The following is a 17,697-nucleotide window of genomic DNA, read 5'->3' on the forward strand; positions in this document are numbered from 1 at the left end:
AAACACAACATTTGCCTCTGTCAGTGCGCCCCAGGGTGGCTGTGGCTACAATGTAGCTTGCCATCACCGGTGTGTGAATGTGTGTGTGAATGGGTGGATGACTGGATGTGTAAAGCGCTTTGGAGTCTTTAGGGACGAGTAAAGCGCTATACAAATACAGGCCATTTACCATTTTGATTTGAATAATCAGCCATAACACCTGAGTTAAAAATAAATATTTTATTTGTTTCTGGAACAAAACTTTAGCTTTAATGCAAACATTCCCCTCCTGTTGTCAGCAGCTGAAGCAGAACAAACCACAAACTGCCAGCAGAGAGGGAACGAGTGTCAGCTGTGACCTGCACAGGTGCGAGAATCCACCAATAGGCTTAAAGTGCGCAGGAACGAGTGTGTGGTTTAACAAACTGAAGTCTGTGGGGTTTGGAGGCCAACACTGACGCTGGAGGAGAGGACGTTTCAGCTCAGCCTGCAGAAGGAATGTGACAGCTTAAGGGTCTAAGTGAGAACGACAGGTCTGAAGAAAATTACGTTAAAGTTTGGTCTATTTATGCTCTCTAATTAGGCTGAGAAACTCTTCATGCTGGAAGCAGGTACTGAATGCATGTTAACCTCTCCTCCTGCCCCAGTGTGCTAGTGGGGGATCTCAGAGCTGGAGGTTCGTCACTAAAACGGAGGTAGCTGTGTGGTTTGCTTGTTTTGGCCTCGTCCGGCTGCTTTTTAAGGCTTTACTTTTCTAGTTTGCACAGTTTTTTTTAGGAGCTCCCCATTAATGTTCGGTCCTGTAGTCCAGAGCACTGATGTCCTCTCCTGCAGCCAGCTTCCTGTACAACTGAGACAGCTCATCACGCCGCGGCACCTTCGACTCCGGCGTGCAGGGAATATCAAAGTCTGACGACTGCTGAGACTCCGATTGGATGATTCCATCATCCCCCTCCTCCCTCTGCTTCTGCCCATCCAGCTCTGGTTGGATGATCAGGGTGTCGGGTAAACACGAGTCCATGTTCTGAGAGGAATGATTGGACTGCGAGCCGGACAGTGTCAGGCTGAAGCCATCGGGGGCAGTTTCTTCGTCGCTGAACAGATCGGGTGTCTGCGAGCCCGTCATCTCAGAGCAGCAGGACTGTGGTTGGCTCCTGAGGCTGTTCTGGCTGTCGGTCAGAGTCTCGGTGGTGAAGAAGTCCTCCCACCTCGGAGGCTGAGATGAAATGTCTTCCGGCTGTCCGGCTCCAACCTTTTCCTCGTCACCTTGCTGCTCCTCCTCCTCCTCCTCCTCCTCCTCCTCCTCGCCGTTGGACTCAGTGCAGTCGACGTAGTTATGAGCAGCAGGCTGGGCATCGGTAATGGTCAGCGGTAAAGACTCCTCCACACACACAGGGAGTGCTGTTGTTTCGGGAGTTCCCTCTACTTATAGAACAAAAGAAACAAAATCAAACAAACAGTAACAGTGAAGTACTCAGGGCAAAAAAAATACTGCAACATGACATCACTTCCTGTCGTGACATTCATATCCTACAGCGCTCAGGAAAATTAAAGGGCCTACTCGATCATCTCAGCTGAACTTCCTCAGACCCCGTGAATCCATTTCAGCTGCTTTGGTGCAAATCAAAGTGACAGCAAGTAACTTGCAGGTTTACCTTTTTGTACTCCCAACTTCTTCCTCACTGGTGCCACATCGAGCCCATCAAACAGCTCATCATCGCTCTCTGAGTCTGAACACACAAACACACATCAGCCTTGTTTTAATGACTGGTCTATCTTATTGAAGCAACACAGCACATTCCTGCCTGTTGTTCAAACGCTTATAAAAGCGTCGCCTCCTGTGTTTGTGTGAAGAAGCTGAATGAAGGGCAACGCGTGAGAGGCAAACACTGGGCCAAGCAGTGATCTGTAAACAAGCGTGTGGCGGCAGGCCCGCATGCTATTATGGAGAGCACCTGTCATTACGAGTGTGTTTGTGTTACCACAAGTAGGTCGCTGCACCCTGCTGCGTTTGAGGACTCCCAGAGGTTTGTAAACAAACGCCGCCTCATCAGACTGCTTCCTGCACATCAGCTTCAACCTGATCAGACATGCAGAAATGGCATCGTGTTAAACTGTTAGATTATTGAATAAAGACAGCAGTAAAACCTTTTAAAGTTACCCCAAGTTACATTTGATTATAAATCAAGTAAAAGTAAGTTTAGACTTTTACATTTGTACAATTAAAATGAAGTCGACTCACATCTGTGTGACTTCAGTCAGTGTTCGACCAATGGGGATGACACTGGGGTAGATGTTCACCGGCTGGAGGTATGACAGGAAGTCCTTAATCTGAAAATCAGGAGAAGCATAGCAACAGAAACAACATGAAGTCCTTTTAAAGTGGACTACTCTTCCAGCTTTGACTCTGATACAGCAGCTTTGCATGATTCACAGTTCAAAATAATTCTTACTGATATCATAGTAGTTCTTAGTGCAGTCTTCTTCTGATTGGCTGCCCCTCATAAACAAAAGGTTTGAACAGCAAATGGGTGGGGCTTTGGTTTCATTGTCCAAACAGAAATAAACATGGCCTCAAACATCAGCACTGATGCGACACAAGTATATATCTACTCATCATGGGCAAGGAATATTGAGATAATTTGGGGTTTTTAATTCTCCGAACTGTTTTCCGAACCAGAATGGAGTGATTGTTTAGCACACATCTTTAATGACTTCAAACAAGAAGGTCCAAATACAATACTGTGTGAATGGAAGTGCGTTTACCTCGGAGTAGGAGGAGTGGAAGCTGAAACAGGCTCGGTATGAACTGCCTCCTGTCCTGCATAAACACACAAAAATACATTTGGAGCACAAAACCAAACTTTATTTCTAGTGAGTGCATGACGCTGGAGCTGTTCTTACTTTATTATGACGCTGGTCTTCTTGGTTCTTTCTCCAAACCACATCGTGGACGGTTTGATGCTGATGATGCGAAGAGGCGTCCCATCAGCAGCCGTGCATCCACACGGCAGCCGGTTTCCTTGGAAAAACTCTTCATCCTACAAACAAAAATCCCAGATAAAAACGTAGTGTCGCAGGAACAGAAAGAATGAAAGAAGAAAAGATTTAGGTTTTGTATCAGAAGTGGAAATGGTTCATTATCATAAACGCAGAACTACCACAAAGTTGTTTTTCAGAAATATTGGAGGTTCAGGAAAACAAATCTAAACTTCTGAAGTAAAGGAACCACGAATTTGTTTGTGAGAGACTAAAACGGGACCTTTGGGTGTCGACAGGCGTGTATCTGAGTCCTGCGATCGGTTGTCACGTAGCTTAGGATCTCCGGCATCTTCTTGAACATCGCCAGAGTGTTGACGTGGATCTGCAGGAAAAACAGTGGACTTCATGTTACAGTGATGATTATGAGGTTAATATTTCCATCCATGCATCAGTTTCTCCCCATATTTGATGTCTGTGGTTTACCAGCTACTGAAGTTTTACCCACCATGCCTCTAAACTTTTCATTAATAAATACTCAATGTAGCTTCCATAAGTGTGTTTTAACATGTTTTATTTTATTTTATCTTATTTTTTATTTTACTTTGCTTATGCTATTTGTATATGTACAGCACTTTGTGAACCCTTGTTTTATGTGAAAGTGCTTTATAAATAACGCTGGTATGGTATGGTATGGTATGGTATGGTATGGTATGGTATGGTATGGTATGGTATGGTATGGTATGGTATGGTATGGTGATGAAGGAAAGAAGGCTGACAAAAGAGACCTGTGTGTTGAACTCCTCTCCCAGGTTGATAAACAGGTACTCGTATCCATACGCAGCTTTACAGTTGAGCCACACAACGTGATGAGGACTCTGACTGATCCAGTTTCCAACCAACTCAGAGATTCCGGATAAACAGACCTCCTACAAACAAACAAACGAACACACACACACACACACACACACACACACACACAGGCTCAAATACCGATTAAAATCATAGAAAACTGACTGCTTCTAATTCATCGTAATCATCCTGAGTTATAACACAAGTTATAACAAACAAGATTTTTTAATGGAGGAAATGTCAGTGAGGTTATGACTTATTTACAATAAAAGGTTCATGTACTAAATATTAAGTTTGAGCGAGGTGTACTTAATGAACTGGCACCTGTCCCTGTGTGTTAACTGTATATCTCAGCAGTGACTGAAAACCAGCACGTACCCGCGATGGGATCTGGTAGAAGCGCGGGTCATAGAAGGTGGAGTCCAGATAGATGCTCTGAATGTCTTTGACCCTGTGAAGCGCGACACAGCGGCGTGAACTTAGTGCTCCAAAACAATCCTCATCTGAAGCTTACGTGAGCTGTCCAATCACAGCTCAAGAAGAAAACGCATTCCAGACACAGCGAATCAGAGAAACTCAGGATGAAACGAGGATGATGGCGATGTTTGGTGACTGACCTGCTGCCCGAGTGTAGGTGCTCCATTCTGGACACGTCTCCGACAGGCAACCTGAAGTCTCCTGTATACAACACGTTTCCATGGGAACCCTCAAACAGGAACCTGCGATACAAACAAACTACCAATTTGTTTGGTCTCCGATTTTCTCACCTGATCATGTGACCCCTTTAAAGTGTACACAGAACGCATTTTTGAATTCCTCGAAGTCACAGATGTTAAAGAGTGAAGTTTATTTAGCCGATTATGGAAAAATTAACAAAAACGGGAGCTTCAGACTGAGCAGGTGGGAGGGGAGGTGAAACTGAATTGTTTGTAGAAGAGATGTGTTTAAGTTCTTCTGGGTCTCCTGGTGTTTGTTATACTCTGTAACAAACCCACAAGGTTACATACTTTCTCTGTCAGTGCGCCCCAGGGTGGCTGTGGCTACAATGTAGCTTGCCATCACCAGTGTGTGAGTGTGTGTGTGAATGGGTGGATGACTGGTTGTGTAAAGCGCTATACAAATACAGGCCATTTACCATTTGACCCTGAAGTCACCTTATATCATATATTTCCTGACCAGCTGTAACAAAACCTCAATAAGTAAAAGATCAGAAGATCTAAACAATAGATTTCTCTGTGTGAGTTGTGTTCTGAGTTGTGATTAAAGTTTTGGGTGTTTTGTAAAAGATCCGCATGAAGCTTGGGAAGAGTGAAATCCTCCAAACATACAAATGTTGGTGGAAAATTAAACTCACATGACGGAGCCGGGACAGTGACCTGCTGGAAGCAACGTCACCACGACCTCTTCTTTCTGTCAGGGTTAAAAACAACAAACTCACACATATGGATGACAGGTTGCATCTACAGCTACATGTCTGACTTTTAGTAGTTTCAAATTCGACACAGAGCCAGACTCAAACCGATGAGTACCCAGTACCTCTCCTGATGCTTCGTCCACGAGAGAAATCTGAGTCGGGCTCTCGAGCTCAAGAGGAACCTGAACAGATGATTTAACGGGAGAGATAACTCACGTTATATATCTTCTGTTTAAATATTTAAAAAACAATCTGATAAAAGCAGAGATGTGTACTCACGATGTATTCCTCCCAAAAAGCGTACTTTGGATTGTTCAGCAGCAGCTCTTTGGTTACAAAGGAGCAGTAAAGCCTCACAGTGCGACTGCAAACAATAAACTTATATTCAGCCCTGAGTTACACGCTCATTAAAGCAGTGTTAGGTTTTAATTTCACAGCAGGAACAATTCATCTTTCCGATCAACCATGGGGCTGCTTGATGCCCATAACGCCCACAACAAGCAGCTGAACTGTGTGACATAACGTTTCACAGTAAGTTTAAAAGATGGTAAATTAGTGCAGAAAGGTCACAATTGTAATTCTTCACCCGAAGTCTGAGACAAATCTCAACTTTGACTCAAATATCTGAGCATCACTGGATTAAATATCAGTTTAACAGCACCCAGGCTTCACCTGAACTGCAGCTTCCTCTTCAGCAGAGGTCCTTTCAGCCCTTTCATGTGATCTGTTCAGTGAAACAGAGAGGACACCCGCCATCAGGAGGCCACACATGTAATATGTACCATTCTAACAACTGTGCAGGTGCCAGGCTCACCTTTGTGACAGTGGGAGAGGAAATATGCCCGGGCATGTAGGTTCTCCCTGTCGAACCGGTCCAGAGAGATGGTGGGGTACTCCTTCATCCGACCCGCAAACGAACTCATCTTCACTGCGACTATTTTATTTCAGTTTCCTGTTAATTGTTCATGCGTACTTAACTTAACGAAACCAACATATTTTTATTCCCAATACCGGTTTGTTTGTTTGTCCCGCCCACGGAACTGAGCTCCCCTTCTTCGCTTTCTTTTAAGACCATTTAGCCAGTACTACCGCCACCCAGTGTCAACACGAAGTCCTATATTCCTGTCGAGCTAGCGAACTCTTATCCAGTGGTATTTCACCAGAGTGAGTTTAAGATGCTCCAGTTTCTCATTTAACATTAATATAATTTTTCAGCCACCATCCCAGACTCTCTTTTCTTAATATTATTATCACCAGTGAGATGGCATGTCGTTTGTGGCCATCTAATGAAACTTTGTGACCGCTGCCCTCCAACGTAGAAGAAGAAAATTCATGGTTACCAGGTAACCAACAAGCGCAGGGTCCGTCCAAAAGTCGTCTACAGATCTTTTACTTAAAATAAAACTTTTGTTATCTGTCGCGCGTCTGTTGGCAGAACTCCATTTAAAAAAGCCAAATTATAACATTTTTCTAAATGCAAATGAATTTGATATTTTTATTTACTTGTTGTTGTTTTTTGTCTCGATCTTTCAGCATGGCTTACATATGGACATTAATATTTCTGACGTTTTTTCTCAGAATTCTCCAAAACAATAAAGACGTGGCCACTTTTCCCCCCGGTGGCCTAATCCTCTTCCGTACTTACATGTAATACAAAAAGAAAAATGTAATAGTTTGGAGGGCTATCCCAGAGGCAAAGGGTTTTAAATTATTTAAAAGATTTTTAAAATAAAATGGAGCTTTTGGGATTATTTCAATGCCGAATTTACCGGAGGAACCGAATGATACGTTTAACATCTTCTGCAGTATCTAAGGAGCTACTTTTTAATAAAATCTAAAATGAACTAAAATGATATTTAACCACTTTGTTAAGCCGATACCAGTTTTCAAGAAAGTCCAACAGAATATTTTTATTGCATTAGTATAAATAAATACATACATACACACTTACATAAATAATACAAACTTAAATTTACAAAATACAGTATTTAAAATCCTGCTTGTAGGTATTAAATCGACATGACTTACTTCCAGCAAAATCCGATAACTAGCGGGGAGATCTGTTTGTATGGGCTTAAAACCTGGGCCCTTGTGCTTTTGTTTACATCAGGCTGGAGCCTTACTGTGACCTGTCGTGTTCACTGATAACTGAGCAAAAGTCCATGTGCAGAGCGGAAGGACGCTGACTGCAAATCTGGAAAAACGGAGCACCGAAGAGGAGAGAATATAATGACGTTAATCCTGATCCATGTATGTGGTTTGGACCATGGAAATGACAGGCGCAGGAGTTACCTGGAGATATCTCCCGATAATAGGTTGAGACCGCAGAGCAAAGTTCCACACGATCAGCTGCATAGCAGGCAGTCGGGATTCAAACTCTGAGCCGAGGGCGGGTTATCCTCTTCAGGCCAGGCATTCAGTTCAAAGGTGTTAAGAATTGGTCCAGAAAAAAAAGGTTCACTTGGAAGCACCACCTGGAGGTTTATATCCACAGGGGGACTGGGCTGGTACAAAAAAGTTCCTTTTGAGGTGAAGTAGTCTCACTTGGGTTACCTGCTAAATTGCGACGCTTAGAAACTTAGAATTATTGGTCCATGGGACAAGGCCTGAGCATTTGAAATTCTTTCATACTCAGGCAGACATGCATATAACAATATGCAATCGTTCCTACTCTTCTGTGGACTGTTGCAAGTAAGGAGAAAGTTCGGGAAACTGAGCAGATAGCTGCTAGGCAGAGTCCGGTATCAAAATTGCCGAGCCTCGGAAAATTAACCTGGGTTTTCCATAGTAGAATGAGTAGTTCAACTCCCATTTTCTATAGGAGTACAAACTCTTGCTTATATAATTGATTGTGGTCTTATAATCCGATTACCACGGACCCACGAATAAACCTGTGTTAGTTTGAATTTTATTCTTGAATGATGTATCAATGGGATAGTAAAAATGATTCAGTTTGAGCTGCAGTGCATTACACAACCACAGCTTTGGTTGAGCAGTTCTTCCACTTATTTTAGGAATTATTGGGGGGAAAAAAACTCGCAATGTCTGGCATTCTTACTGCTTTTTCCCATCAAACACAACATTTGCCTCTGTCAGTGCGCCCCAGGGTGGCTGTGGCTACAATGTAGCTTGCCATCACCGGTGTGTGAATGTGTGTGTGAATGGGTGGATGACTGGATGTGTAAAGCGCTTTGGAGTCTTTAGGGACGAGTAAAGCGCTATACAAATACAGGCCATTTACCATTTTGATTTGAATAATCAGCCATAACACCTGAGTTAAAAATAAATATTTTATTTGTTTCTGGAACAAAACTTTAGCTTTAATGCAAACATTCCCCTCCTGTTGTCAGCAGCTGAAGCAGAACAAACCACAAACTGCCAGCAGAGAGGGAACGAGTGTCAGCTGTGACCTGCACAGGTGCGAGAATCCACCAATAGGCTTAAAGTGCGCAGGAACGAGTGTGTGGTTTAACAAACTGAAGTCTGTGGGGTTTGGAGGCCAACACTGACGCTGGAGGAGAGGACGTTTCAGCTCAGCCTGCAGAAGGAATGTGACAGCTTAAGGGTCTAAGTGAGAACGACAGGTCTGAAGAAAATTACGTTAAAGTTTGGTCTATTTATGCTCTCTAATTAGGCTGAGAAACTCTTCATGCTGGAAGCAGGTACTGAATGCATGTTAACCTCTCCTCCTGCCCCAGTGTGCTAGTGGGGGATCTCAGAGCTGGAGGTTCGTCACTAAAACGGAGGTAGCTGTGTGGTTTGCTTGTTTTGGCCTCGTCCGGCTGCTTTTTAAGGCTTTACTTTTCTAGTTTGCACAGTTTTTTTTAGGAGCTCCCCATTAATGTTCGGTCCTGTAGTCCAGAGCACTGATGTCCTCTCCTGCAGCCAGCTTCCTGTACAACTGAGACAGCTCATCACGCCGCGGCACCTTCGACTCCGGCGTGCAGGGAATATCAAAGTCTGACGACTGCTGAGACTCCGATTGGATGATTCCATCATCCCCCTCCTCCCTCTGCTTCTGCCCATCCAGCTCTGGTTGGATGATCAGGGTGTCGGGTAAACACGAGTCCATGTTCTGAGAGGAATGATTGGACTGCGAGCCGGACAGTGTCAGGCTGAAGCCATCGGGGGCAGTTTCTTCGTCGCTGAACAGATCGGGTGTCTGCGAGCCCGTCATCTCAGAGCAGCAGGACTGTGGTTGGCTCCTGAGGCTGTTCTGGCTGTCGGTCAGAGTCTCGGTGGTGAAGAAGTCCTCCCACCTCGGAGGCTGAGATGAAATGTCTTCCGGCTGTCCGGCTCCAACCTTTTCCTCGTCACCTTGCTGCTCCTCCTCCTCCTCCTCCTCCTCCTCGCCGTTGGACTCAGTGCAGTCGACGTAGTTATGAGCAGCAGGCTGGGCATCGGTAATGGTCAGCGGTAAAGACTCCTCCACACACACAGGGAGTGCTGTTGTTTCGGGAGTTCCCTCTACTTATAGAACAAAAGAAACAAAATCAAACAAACAGTAACAGTGAAGTACTCAGGGCAAAAAAAATACTGCAACATGACATCACTTCCTGTCGTGACATTCATATCCTACAGCGCTCAGGAAAATTAAAGGGCCTACTCGATCATCTCAGCTGAACTTCCTCAGACCCCGTGAATCCATTTCAGCTGCTTTGGTGCAAATCAAAGTGACAGCAAGTAACTTGCAGGTTTACCTTTTTGTACTCCCAACTTCTTCCTCACTGGTGCCACATCGAGCCCATCAAACAGCTCATCATCGCTCTCTGAGTCTGAACACACAAACACACATCAGCCTTGTTTTAATGACTGGTCTATCTTATTGAAGCAACACAGCACATTCCTGCCTGTTGTTCAAACGCTTATAAAAGCGTCGCCTCCTGTGTTTGTGTGAAGAAGCTGAATGAAGGGCAACGCGTGAGAGGCAAACACTGGGCCAAGCAGTGATCTGTAAACAAGCGTGTGGCGGCAGGCCCGCATGCTATTATGGAGAGCACCTGTCATTACGAGTGTGTTTGTGTTACCACAAGTAGGTCGCTGCACCCTGCTGCGTTTGAGGACTCCCAGAGGTTTGTAAACAAACGCCGCCTCATCAGACTGCTTCCTGCACATCAGCTTCAACCTGATCAGACATGCAGAAATGGCATCGTGTTAAACTGTTAGATTATTGAATAAAGACAGCAGTAAAACCTTTTAAAGTTACCCCAAGTTACATTTGATTATAAATCAAGTAAAAGTAAGTTTAGACTTTTACATTTGTACAATTAAAATGAAGTCGACTCACATCTGTGTGACTTCAGTCAGTGTTCGACCAATGGGGATGACACTGGGGTAGATGTTCACCGGCTGGAGGTATGACAGGAAGTCCTTAATCTGAAAATCAGGAGAAGCATAGCAACAGAAACAACATGAAGTCCTTTTAAAGTGGACTACTCTTGCAGCTTTGACTCTGATACAGCAGCTTTGCATGATTCACAGTTCAAAATAATTCTTACTGATATCATAGTAGTTCTTAGTGCAGTCTTCTTCTGATTGGCTGCCCCTCATAAACAAAAGGTTTGAACAGCAAATGGGTGGGGCTTTGGTTTCATTGTCCAAACAGAAATAAACATGGCCTCAAACATCAGCACTGATGCGACACAAGTATATATCTACTCATCATGGGCAAGGAATATTGAGATAATTTGGGGTTTTTAATTCTCCGAACTGTTTTCCGAACCAGAATGGAGTGATTGTTTAGCACACATCTTTAATGACTTCAAACAAGAAGGTCCAAATACAATACTGTGTGAATGGAAGTGCGTTTACCTCGGAGTAGGAGGAGTGGAAGCTGAAACAGGCTCGGTATGAACTGCCTCCTGTCCTGCATAAACACACAAAAATACATTTGGAGCACAAAACCAAACTTTATTTCTAGTGAGTGCATGACGCTGGAGCTGTTCTTACTTTATTATGACGCTGGTCTTCTTGGTTCTTTCTCCAAACCACATCGTGGACGGTTTGATGCTGATGATGCGAAGAGGCGTCCCATCAGCAGCCGTGCATCCACACGGCAGCCGGTTTCCTTGGAAAAACTCTTCATCCTACAAACAAAAATCCCAGATAAAAACGTAGTGTCGCAGGAACAGAAAGAATGAAAGAAGAAAAGATTTAGGTTTTGTATCAGAAGTGGAAATGGTTCATTATCATAAACGCAGAACTACCACAAAGTTGTTTTTCAGAAATATTGGAGGTTCAGGAAAACAAATCTAAACTTCTGAAGTAAAGGAACCACGAATTTGTTTGTGAGAGACTAAAACGGGACCTTTGGGTGTCGACAGGCGTGTATCTGAGTCCTGCGATCGGTTGTCACGTAGCTTAGGATCTCCGGCATCTTCTTGAACATCGCCAGAGTGTTGACGTGGATCTGCAGGAAAAACAGTGGACTTCATGTTACAGTGATGATTATGAGGTTAATATTTCCATCCATGCATCAGTTTCTCCCCATATTTGATGTCTGTGGTTTACCAGCTACTGAAGTTTTACCCACCATGCCTCTAAACTTTTCATTAATAAATACTCAATGTAGCTTCCATAAGTGTGTTTTAACATGTTTTATTTTATTTTATCTTATTTTTTATTTTACTTTGCTTATGCTATTTGTATATGTACAGCACTTTGTGAACCCTTGTTTTATGTGAAAGTGCTTTATAAATAACGCTGGTATGGTATGGTATGGTATGGTATGGTATGGTATGGTATGGTATGGTGATGAAGGAAAGAAGGCTGACAAAAGAGACCTGTGTGTTGAACTCCTCTCCCAGGTTGATAAACAGGTACTCGTATCCATACGCAGCTTTACAGTTGAGCCACACAACGTGATGAGGACTCTGACTGATCCAGTTTCCAACCAACTCAGAGATTCCGGATAAACAGACCTCCTACAAACAAACAAACAAACAAACAAACAAACGAACACACACACACACACACACACACACACAAACACACACACACACACACACACACACACAGCTCGAGGTGCTGGACTTACAGCACGCAGGGTAAAGCACACACCTCCATGCCCACATACGACGAAACAAACGAACACACACACACACACACACACACACACAGCTCAAATACCGATTAAAATCATAGAAAACTGACTGCTTCTAATTCATCGTAATCATCCTGAGTTATAACACAAGTTATAACAAACAAGATTTTTTAATGGAGGAAATGTCAGTGAGGTTATGACTTATTTACAATAAAAGGTTCATGTACTAAATATTAAGTTTGAGCGAGGTGTACTTAATGAACTGGCACCTGTCCCTGTGTGTTAACTGTATATCTCAGCAGTGACTGAAAACCAGCACGTACCCGCGATGGGATCTGGTAGAAGCGCGGGTCATAGAAGGTGGAGTCCAGATAGATGCTCTGAATGTCTTTGACCCTGTGAAGCGCGACACAGCGGCGTGAACTTAGTGCTCCAAAACAATCCTCATCTGAAGCTTACGTGAGCTGTCCAATCACAGCTCAAGAAGAAAACGCATTCCAGACACAGCGAATCAGAGAAACTCAGGATGAAACGAGGATGATGGCGATGTTTGGTGACTGACCTGCTGCCCGAGTGTAGGTGCTCCATTCTGGACACGTCTCCGACAGGCAACCTGAAGTCTCCTGTATACAACACGTTTCCATGGGAACCCTCAAACAGGAACCTGCGATACAAACAAACTACCAATTTGTTTGGTCTCCGATTTTCTCACCTGATCATGTGACCCCTTTAAAGTGTACACAGAACGCATTTTTGAATTCCTCGAAGTCACAGATGTTAAAGAGTGAAGTTTATTTAGCCGATTATGGAAAAATTAACAAAAACGGGAGCTTCAGACTGAGCAGGTGGGAGGGGAGGTGAAACTGAATTGTTTGTAGAAGAGATGTGTTTAAGTTCTTCTGGGTCTCCTGGTGTTTGTTATACTCTGTAACAAACCCACAAGGTTACATACTTTCTCTGTCAGTGCGCCCCAGGGTGGCTGTGGCTACAATGTAGCTTGCCATCACCAGTGTGTGAGTGTGTGTGTGAGTGTGTGTGTGAATGGGTGGATGACTGGTTGTGTAAAGCGCTATACAAATACAGGCCATTTACCATTTGACCCTGAAGTCACCTTATATCATATATTTCCTGACCAGCTGTAACAAAACCTCAATAAGTAAAAGATCAGAAGATCTAAACAATAGATTTCTCTGTGTGAGTTGTGTTCTGAGTTGTGATTAAAGTTTTGGGTGTTTTGTAAAAGATCCGCATGAAGCTTGGGAAGAGTTGAAATCCTCCCCTAACATTTAAAGTTTGTTGGGTGGAAAATTACAACTCACATTGAGGGAAAGTCCGGGCACCGTCGGACCTGCTGGGAAGAAGCACATGCTCACCTATGTCTTTGCAATTTGCCTCTGGCGTAGTTCCTGGTATATTATATATATATAACGACTCTCTTCCTTTTCTGGTCAGGGGTTTTAAAACAAACAAACCTCTCAACATATGGATTGAACAGTGATGCATTCTAACAGCTTACATGTCTAGGACTTTTTATAGTAAGTTTCAAATTTCGAACAAGAGCCATGAACTAATACCAGATGTAGTATCATCGTACATCTCCTGAATGCTTATCGTCCACGGGAGTGAGAAAATCTTGAGTTCAGGTCTGAGCTAAGTAGGACTGTTAACAGATTGAATTTAACTCGGGAAGTAAGAGAAATTAACTCACAGTTTTTATATATTATCTTTCTGTATTAAATATTTAAAAAACAATCTGATAAAAGCAGAGATGTGTACTCACGATGTATTCCTCCCAAAAAGCGTACTTTGGATTGTTCAGCAGCAGCTCTTTGGTTACAAAGGAGCAGTAAAGCCTCACAGTGCGACTGCAAACAATAAACTTATATTCAGCCCTGAGTTACACGCTCATTAAAGCAGTGTTAGGTTTTAATTTCACAGCAGGAACAATTCATCTTTCCGATCAACCATGGGGCTGCTTGATGCCCATAACGCCCACAACAAGCAGCTGAACTGTGTGACATAACGATTCACAGTAAGTTTAAAAGATGGTAAATTAGTGCAGAAAGGTCACAATTGTAATTCTTCACCCGAAGTCTGAGACAAATCTCAACTTTGACTCAAATATCTGAGCATCACTGGATTAAATATCAGTTTAACAGCACCCAGGCTTCACCTGAACTGCAGCTTCCTCTTCAGCAGAGGTCCTTTCAGCCCTTTCATGTGATCTGTTCAGTGAAACAGAGAGGACACCCGCCATCAGGAGGCCACACATGTAATATGTACCATTCTAACAACTGTGAAGGTGCCAGGCTCACCTTTGTGACAGTGGGAGAGGAAATATGCCCGGGCATGTAGGTTCTCCCCACCCGAGATTGGGTACATAGCCCCAAGTGCGATAGGAGAAGGATCGTTGAGTGCGAGAGGAACTGACCTGAAAAATAGGATCATGGCCAAGCTTGAAACCTGGATCCCCCGTAGCCGGTTACCAAGATTACGTGAAGTACCCTCAGAAGGTCTGCTAGATGATGTTAATGCAGCACTACGGGCAATACCTACAACCACGATTACCGACACTAACAAGCTGATCTACAATACGGCAGCAGTGATCAGTGAGATGCTTGGCTACAAGTTGAACAGCCACAAGGGGCAGTACCCTCCATGGAGAAGGAGGCTAGAGGGCAAGATCAAAGTAGCACGGAGGGAGGTTAGCCAACTAACGGAGTTGCAGAAAGGTGCGACAAAGAAGGTGCATAAGAAATACAGCAAGCTGTCCATACCTGAGGCCTTGGAAACTGCCAAGCAAAGACTCACAGCCTTGGCCAGCCGCTTGAGGAGGTACACCAGAGAGATAGAAGGCAGGAGAATAAACCAGCTGTTCTCCACAGAACCAGCAAAGGTGTACTCTCAGTGGCAAGGGAACAATAAGAGAACAGCACCACCAAGGCTGGAGACGGAGCAATACTGGAAGAGCATATGGGAGAAGGACGCAACCCATAACGGCAATGCTCAGTGGCTAGTGGATCTGAGGGCAGACCACAGCGACCTCCCTGAACAGGGTCCAGTAACCATCACAGTGGCAGATATCCAAGAAAGGGTCTCCAGTATGAAGAGTTGGACAGCACCAGGGCCCGACATGGTTCACGCCTACTGGCTGAAGAAGCTGACTGCACTCCACGAGCGTCTGGCAGCACAAATGAACCAGCTGCTAGTTAACGAGAGACACCCGGAATGGCTAACCGAAGGTCGGACGGTCCTGATCCCCAAGGACCCCAAGAAGGGACCGGTCCCCTCCAACTACCGACCAATAACCTGCCTCAGTACTACATGGAAGCTCCTGTCAGGCATCATATCGGCTAAGATGAACAGGCACATGGGTCAATACATGAGCGGGACACAGAAAGGAATTGGCAAGAATACCAGAGGCGCAAAACACCAGCTACTGGTAGACAGAACAGTCAGCCGAGACTGCAAGACCAAGCAACTGAATAAACAACCTAATTCGTGATAGACCTTTGACTCTGTTTTGTTTGAAACTTGGTAGACAGAACAGTCAGCCGAGACTGCAAGACCAGACTGACCAACCTGTGCACTGCCTGGATTGATTACAAGAAGGCCTATGACTCAATGCCCCACAGCTGGATACTGGAATGCCTAGAATTGTACAAGATCAATGGGACCCTAAGAGCCTTCATCAGGAACTCAATGGGGATGTGGCGTACAACACTAGAGGCCAACTCCAAGCCCATAGCACAAGTCACCATCAAGTGCGGATCTACCAAGGAGATGCTCTGTCCCCACTGCTGTTCTGCATAGGCCTGAACCCCCTCAGTGAGATCATTAACAAGACTGGCTACGGATACCGACTACGGAACGGAGCAGTTGTCAGCCACCTCCTGTACATGGATGACATCAAGCTGTATGCCAAGAGTGAACGAGACATCGATTCACTGATCCACACTACCAGGCTATACAGCAATGACATTGGAATGTCGTTCGGACTGGAGAAGTGTAGTCGGATGGTAACAAAGAGAGGGAAGGTAGTCAGAACTGAGGGGATTGAACTACCAGAAGGCAACATTGCAGACATAGAGGACAGTTACAAGTACCTGGGGATCCCGCAGGCAAATGGGAACCATGAAGAGGCCGCTAGAAAGGCTGCAACCACCAAGTACCTGCAGAGGGTCAGGCAAGTCCTGAGGAGTCAGCTGAATGGTAAGAACAAGATCCGGGCCATCAACACGTACGCCCTGCCCGTGATCAGGTACCCTGCTGGGGTAATAGGCTGGCCAAAGGAGGAGATAGAAGCCACTGACATAAAGACAAGAAAGCTCCTTACCATGCATGGAGGGTTTCACCCCAAGTCCAGCACCCTGAGGCTGTACGCTAAGCGGAAGGAAGGGGGCCGGGGACTGGTGAGTGTCAGCACCACAGTCCAGGATGAGACAAGGAACATCCAAGAATACATTGGGAAGATGGCCCCAACTGACCGAGTGCTCAGTGAATACCTCAGGCAGCAGAAACCCAAGAAAGAGGAGGGAGACGAGGAACCATCATGGAAGGACAGGCCCCTGCACGGTATGTACCACCGGCAGATAGAGGAGGTGGCTGATATCCAGAAATCCTACCAGTGGCTGGACAAAGCTGGACTGAAAGACAGCACAGAGGCACTAATCATGGCAGCACAAGAACAAGCTCTGAGTACAAGATCCATAGAGGCTGGGGTCTATCACACCAGGCAAGACCCCAGGTGCAGGCTGTGTAAAGATGCCCCAGAGACAATCCAGCACATAACAGCAGGGTGCAAGATGCTAGCAGGCAAGGCATACATGGAACGCCATAACCAAGTGGCCGGCATAGTGTACAGGAACATCTGTGCCGAGTATAACCTGGAAGTCCCGAGGTCAAAATGGGAGATGCCCCCAAGGGTGGTGGAGAATGACCGAGCTAAGATCCTGTGGGACTTCCAGATACAGACGGACAAAATGGTGGTGGCTAACCAACCGGACATAGTGGTGGTAGACAAACAGAAGAAGACGGCCGTAGTGATCGATGTAGCGGTTCCGAATGACAGCAATATCAGGAAGAAGGAACACGAGAAGCTGGAGAAATACCAAGGGCTCAGAGAAGAGCTCGAGAGGATGTGGAGGGTGAAGGTAACGGTGGTCCCCGTGGTAATCGGAGCACTAGGTGCGGTGACTCCCAAGCTAGGCGAGTGGCTCCAGCAGATCCCGGGAACAACATCGGAGATCTCTGTCCAGAAGAGCGCAGTCCTGGGAACAGCTAAGATACTGCGCAGGACCCTCAAGCTCCCAGGCCTCTGGTAGAGGACCCGAGCTTGAAGGATAAACCGCCCGCAGGGGCGTGCTGGGTGTTTTTATATATATATATATATATATATATATACATATTATATATAGATAAGGTCAATTTT

At 44.9% G+C, this 17,697-nt stretch overlaps 2 protein-coding genes and 1 long non-coding RNA gene across 5 annotated transcripts; all 3 read right to left on the reverse strand.

Annotated features, from left to right (window-relative positions):
- Positions 1–204: 204 nt before the first annotated feature.
- On the reverse strand, positions 205–6,549 carry LOC102296596 (protein artemis-like). 2 transcript variants are annotated; one of them, XM_005953086.3, is made up of 15 exons: positions 6,039–6,549; positions 5,897–5,948; positions 5,504–5,588; positions 5,347–5,406; positions 5,165–5,220; positions 4,428–4,529; positions 4,189–4,261; positions 3,747–3,887; positions 3,242–3,343; positions 2,884–3,020; positions 2,746–2,800; positions 2,222–2,310; positions 1,962–2,059; positions 1,635–1,709; positions 205–1,401 (listed from the first exon to the last, which is right to left on the reverse strand). In XM_005953086.3, the coding sequence occupies exons 1-15, from the start codon at positions 6,145–6,147 to the stop codon at positions 767–769; spliced, it is 1,869 nt and encodes a 622-aa protein (XP_005953148.1). In that variant the 5' UTR covers positions 6,148–6,549; the 3' UTR covers positions 205–766. The 2 variants fall into 2 exon arrangements, with proteins under 2 accessions (XP_005953148.1, XP_005953147.1); XM_005953085.3 differs by having other exon boundaries at positions 205–1,404.
- A 1,951-nt stretch (positions 6,550–8,500) lies between these two features.
- LOC121813565 (protein artemis-like) lies at positions 8,501–13,280 on the reverse strand. Of its 2 annotated transcripts, none has more exons than XM_042217407.1 (10): positions 12,829–13,280; positions 12,590–12,662; positions 12,007–12,147; positions 11,532–11,633; positions 11,174–11,310; positions 11,036–11,090; positions 10,512–10,600; positions 10,252–10,349; positions 9,925–9,999; positions 8,501–9,691 (listed from the first exon to the last, which is right to left on the reverse strand). In XM_042217407.1, the coding sequence occupies exons 1-10, from the start codon at positions 12,852–12,854 to the stop codon at positions 9,063–9,065; spliced, it is 1,425 nt and encodes a 474-aa protein (XP_042073341.1). In that variant the 5' UTR covers positions 12,855–13,280; the 3' UTR covers positions 8,501–9,062. The 2 variants fall into 2 exon arrangements, with proteins under 2 accessions (XP_042073341.1, XP_042073340.1); XM_042217406.1 differs by having other exon boundaries at positions 8,501–9,694.
- Positions 13,281–14,023: 743 nt separating this feature from the next.
- Positions 14,024–14,629, reverse strand: LOC121813566. Its single transcript, XR_006053768.1, has 3 exons — positions 14,582–14,629; positions 14,440–14,491; positions 14,024–14,131 (listed from the first exon to the last, which is right to left on the reverse strand). It is a non-coding gene; the product is annotated as an uncharacterized LOC121813566 (long non-coding RNA).
- Positions 14,630–17,697: the final 3,068 nt, after the last annotated feature.

Source organism: Haplochromis burtoni, unplaced genomic scaffold (genome assembly GCF_018398535.1).
Source record: "Haplochromis burtoni strain Fernald_Lab_line unplaced genomic scaffold, NCSU_Asbu1 Contig_1923, whole genome shotgun sequence".
Taxonomy (NCBI): domain Eukaryota; kingdom Metazoa; phylum Chordata; class Actinopteri; order Cichliformes; family Cichlidae; genus Haplochromis; species Haplochromis burtoni.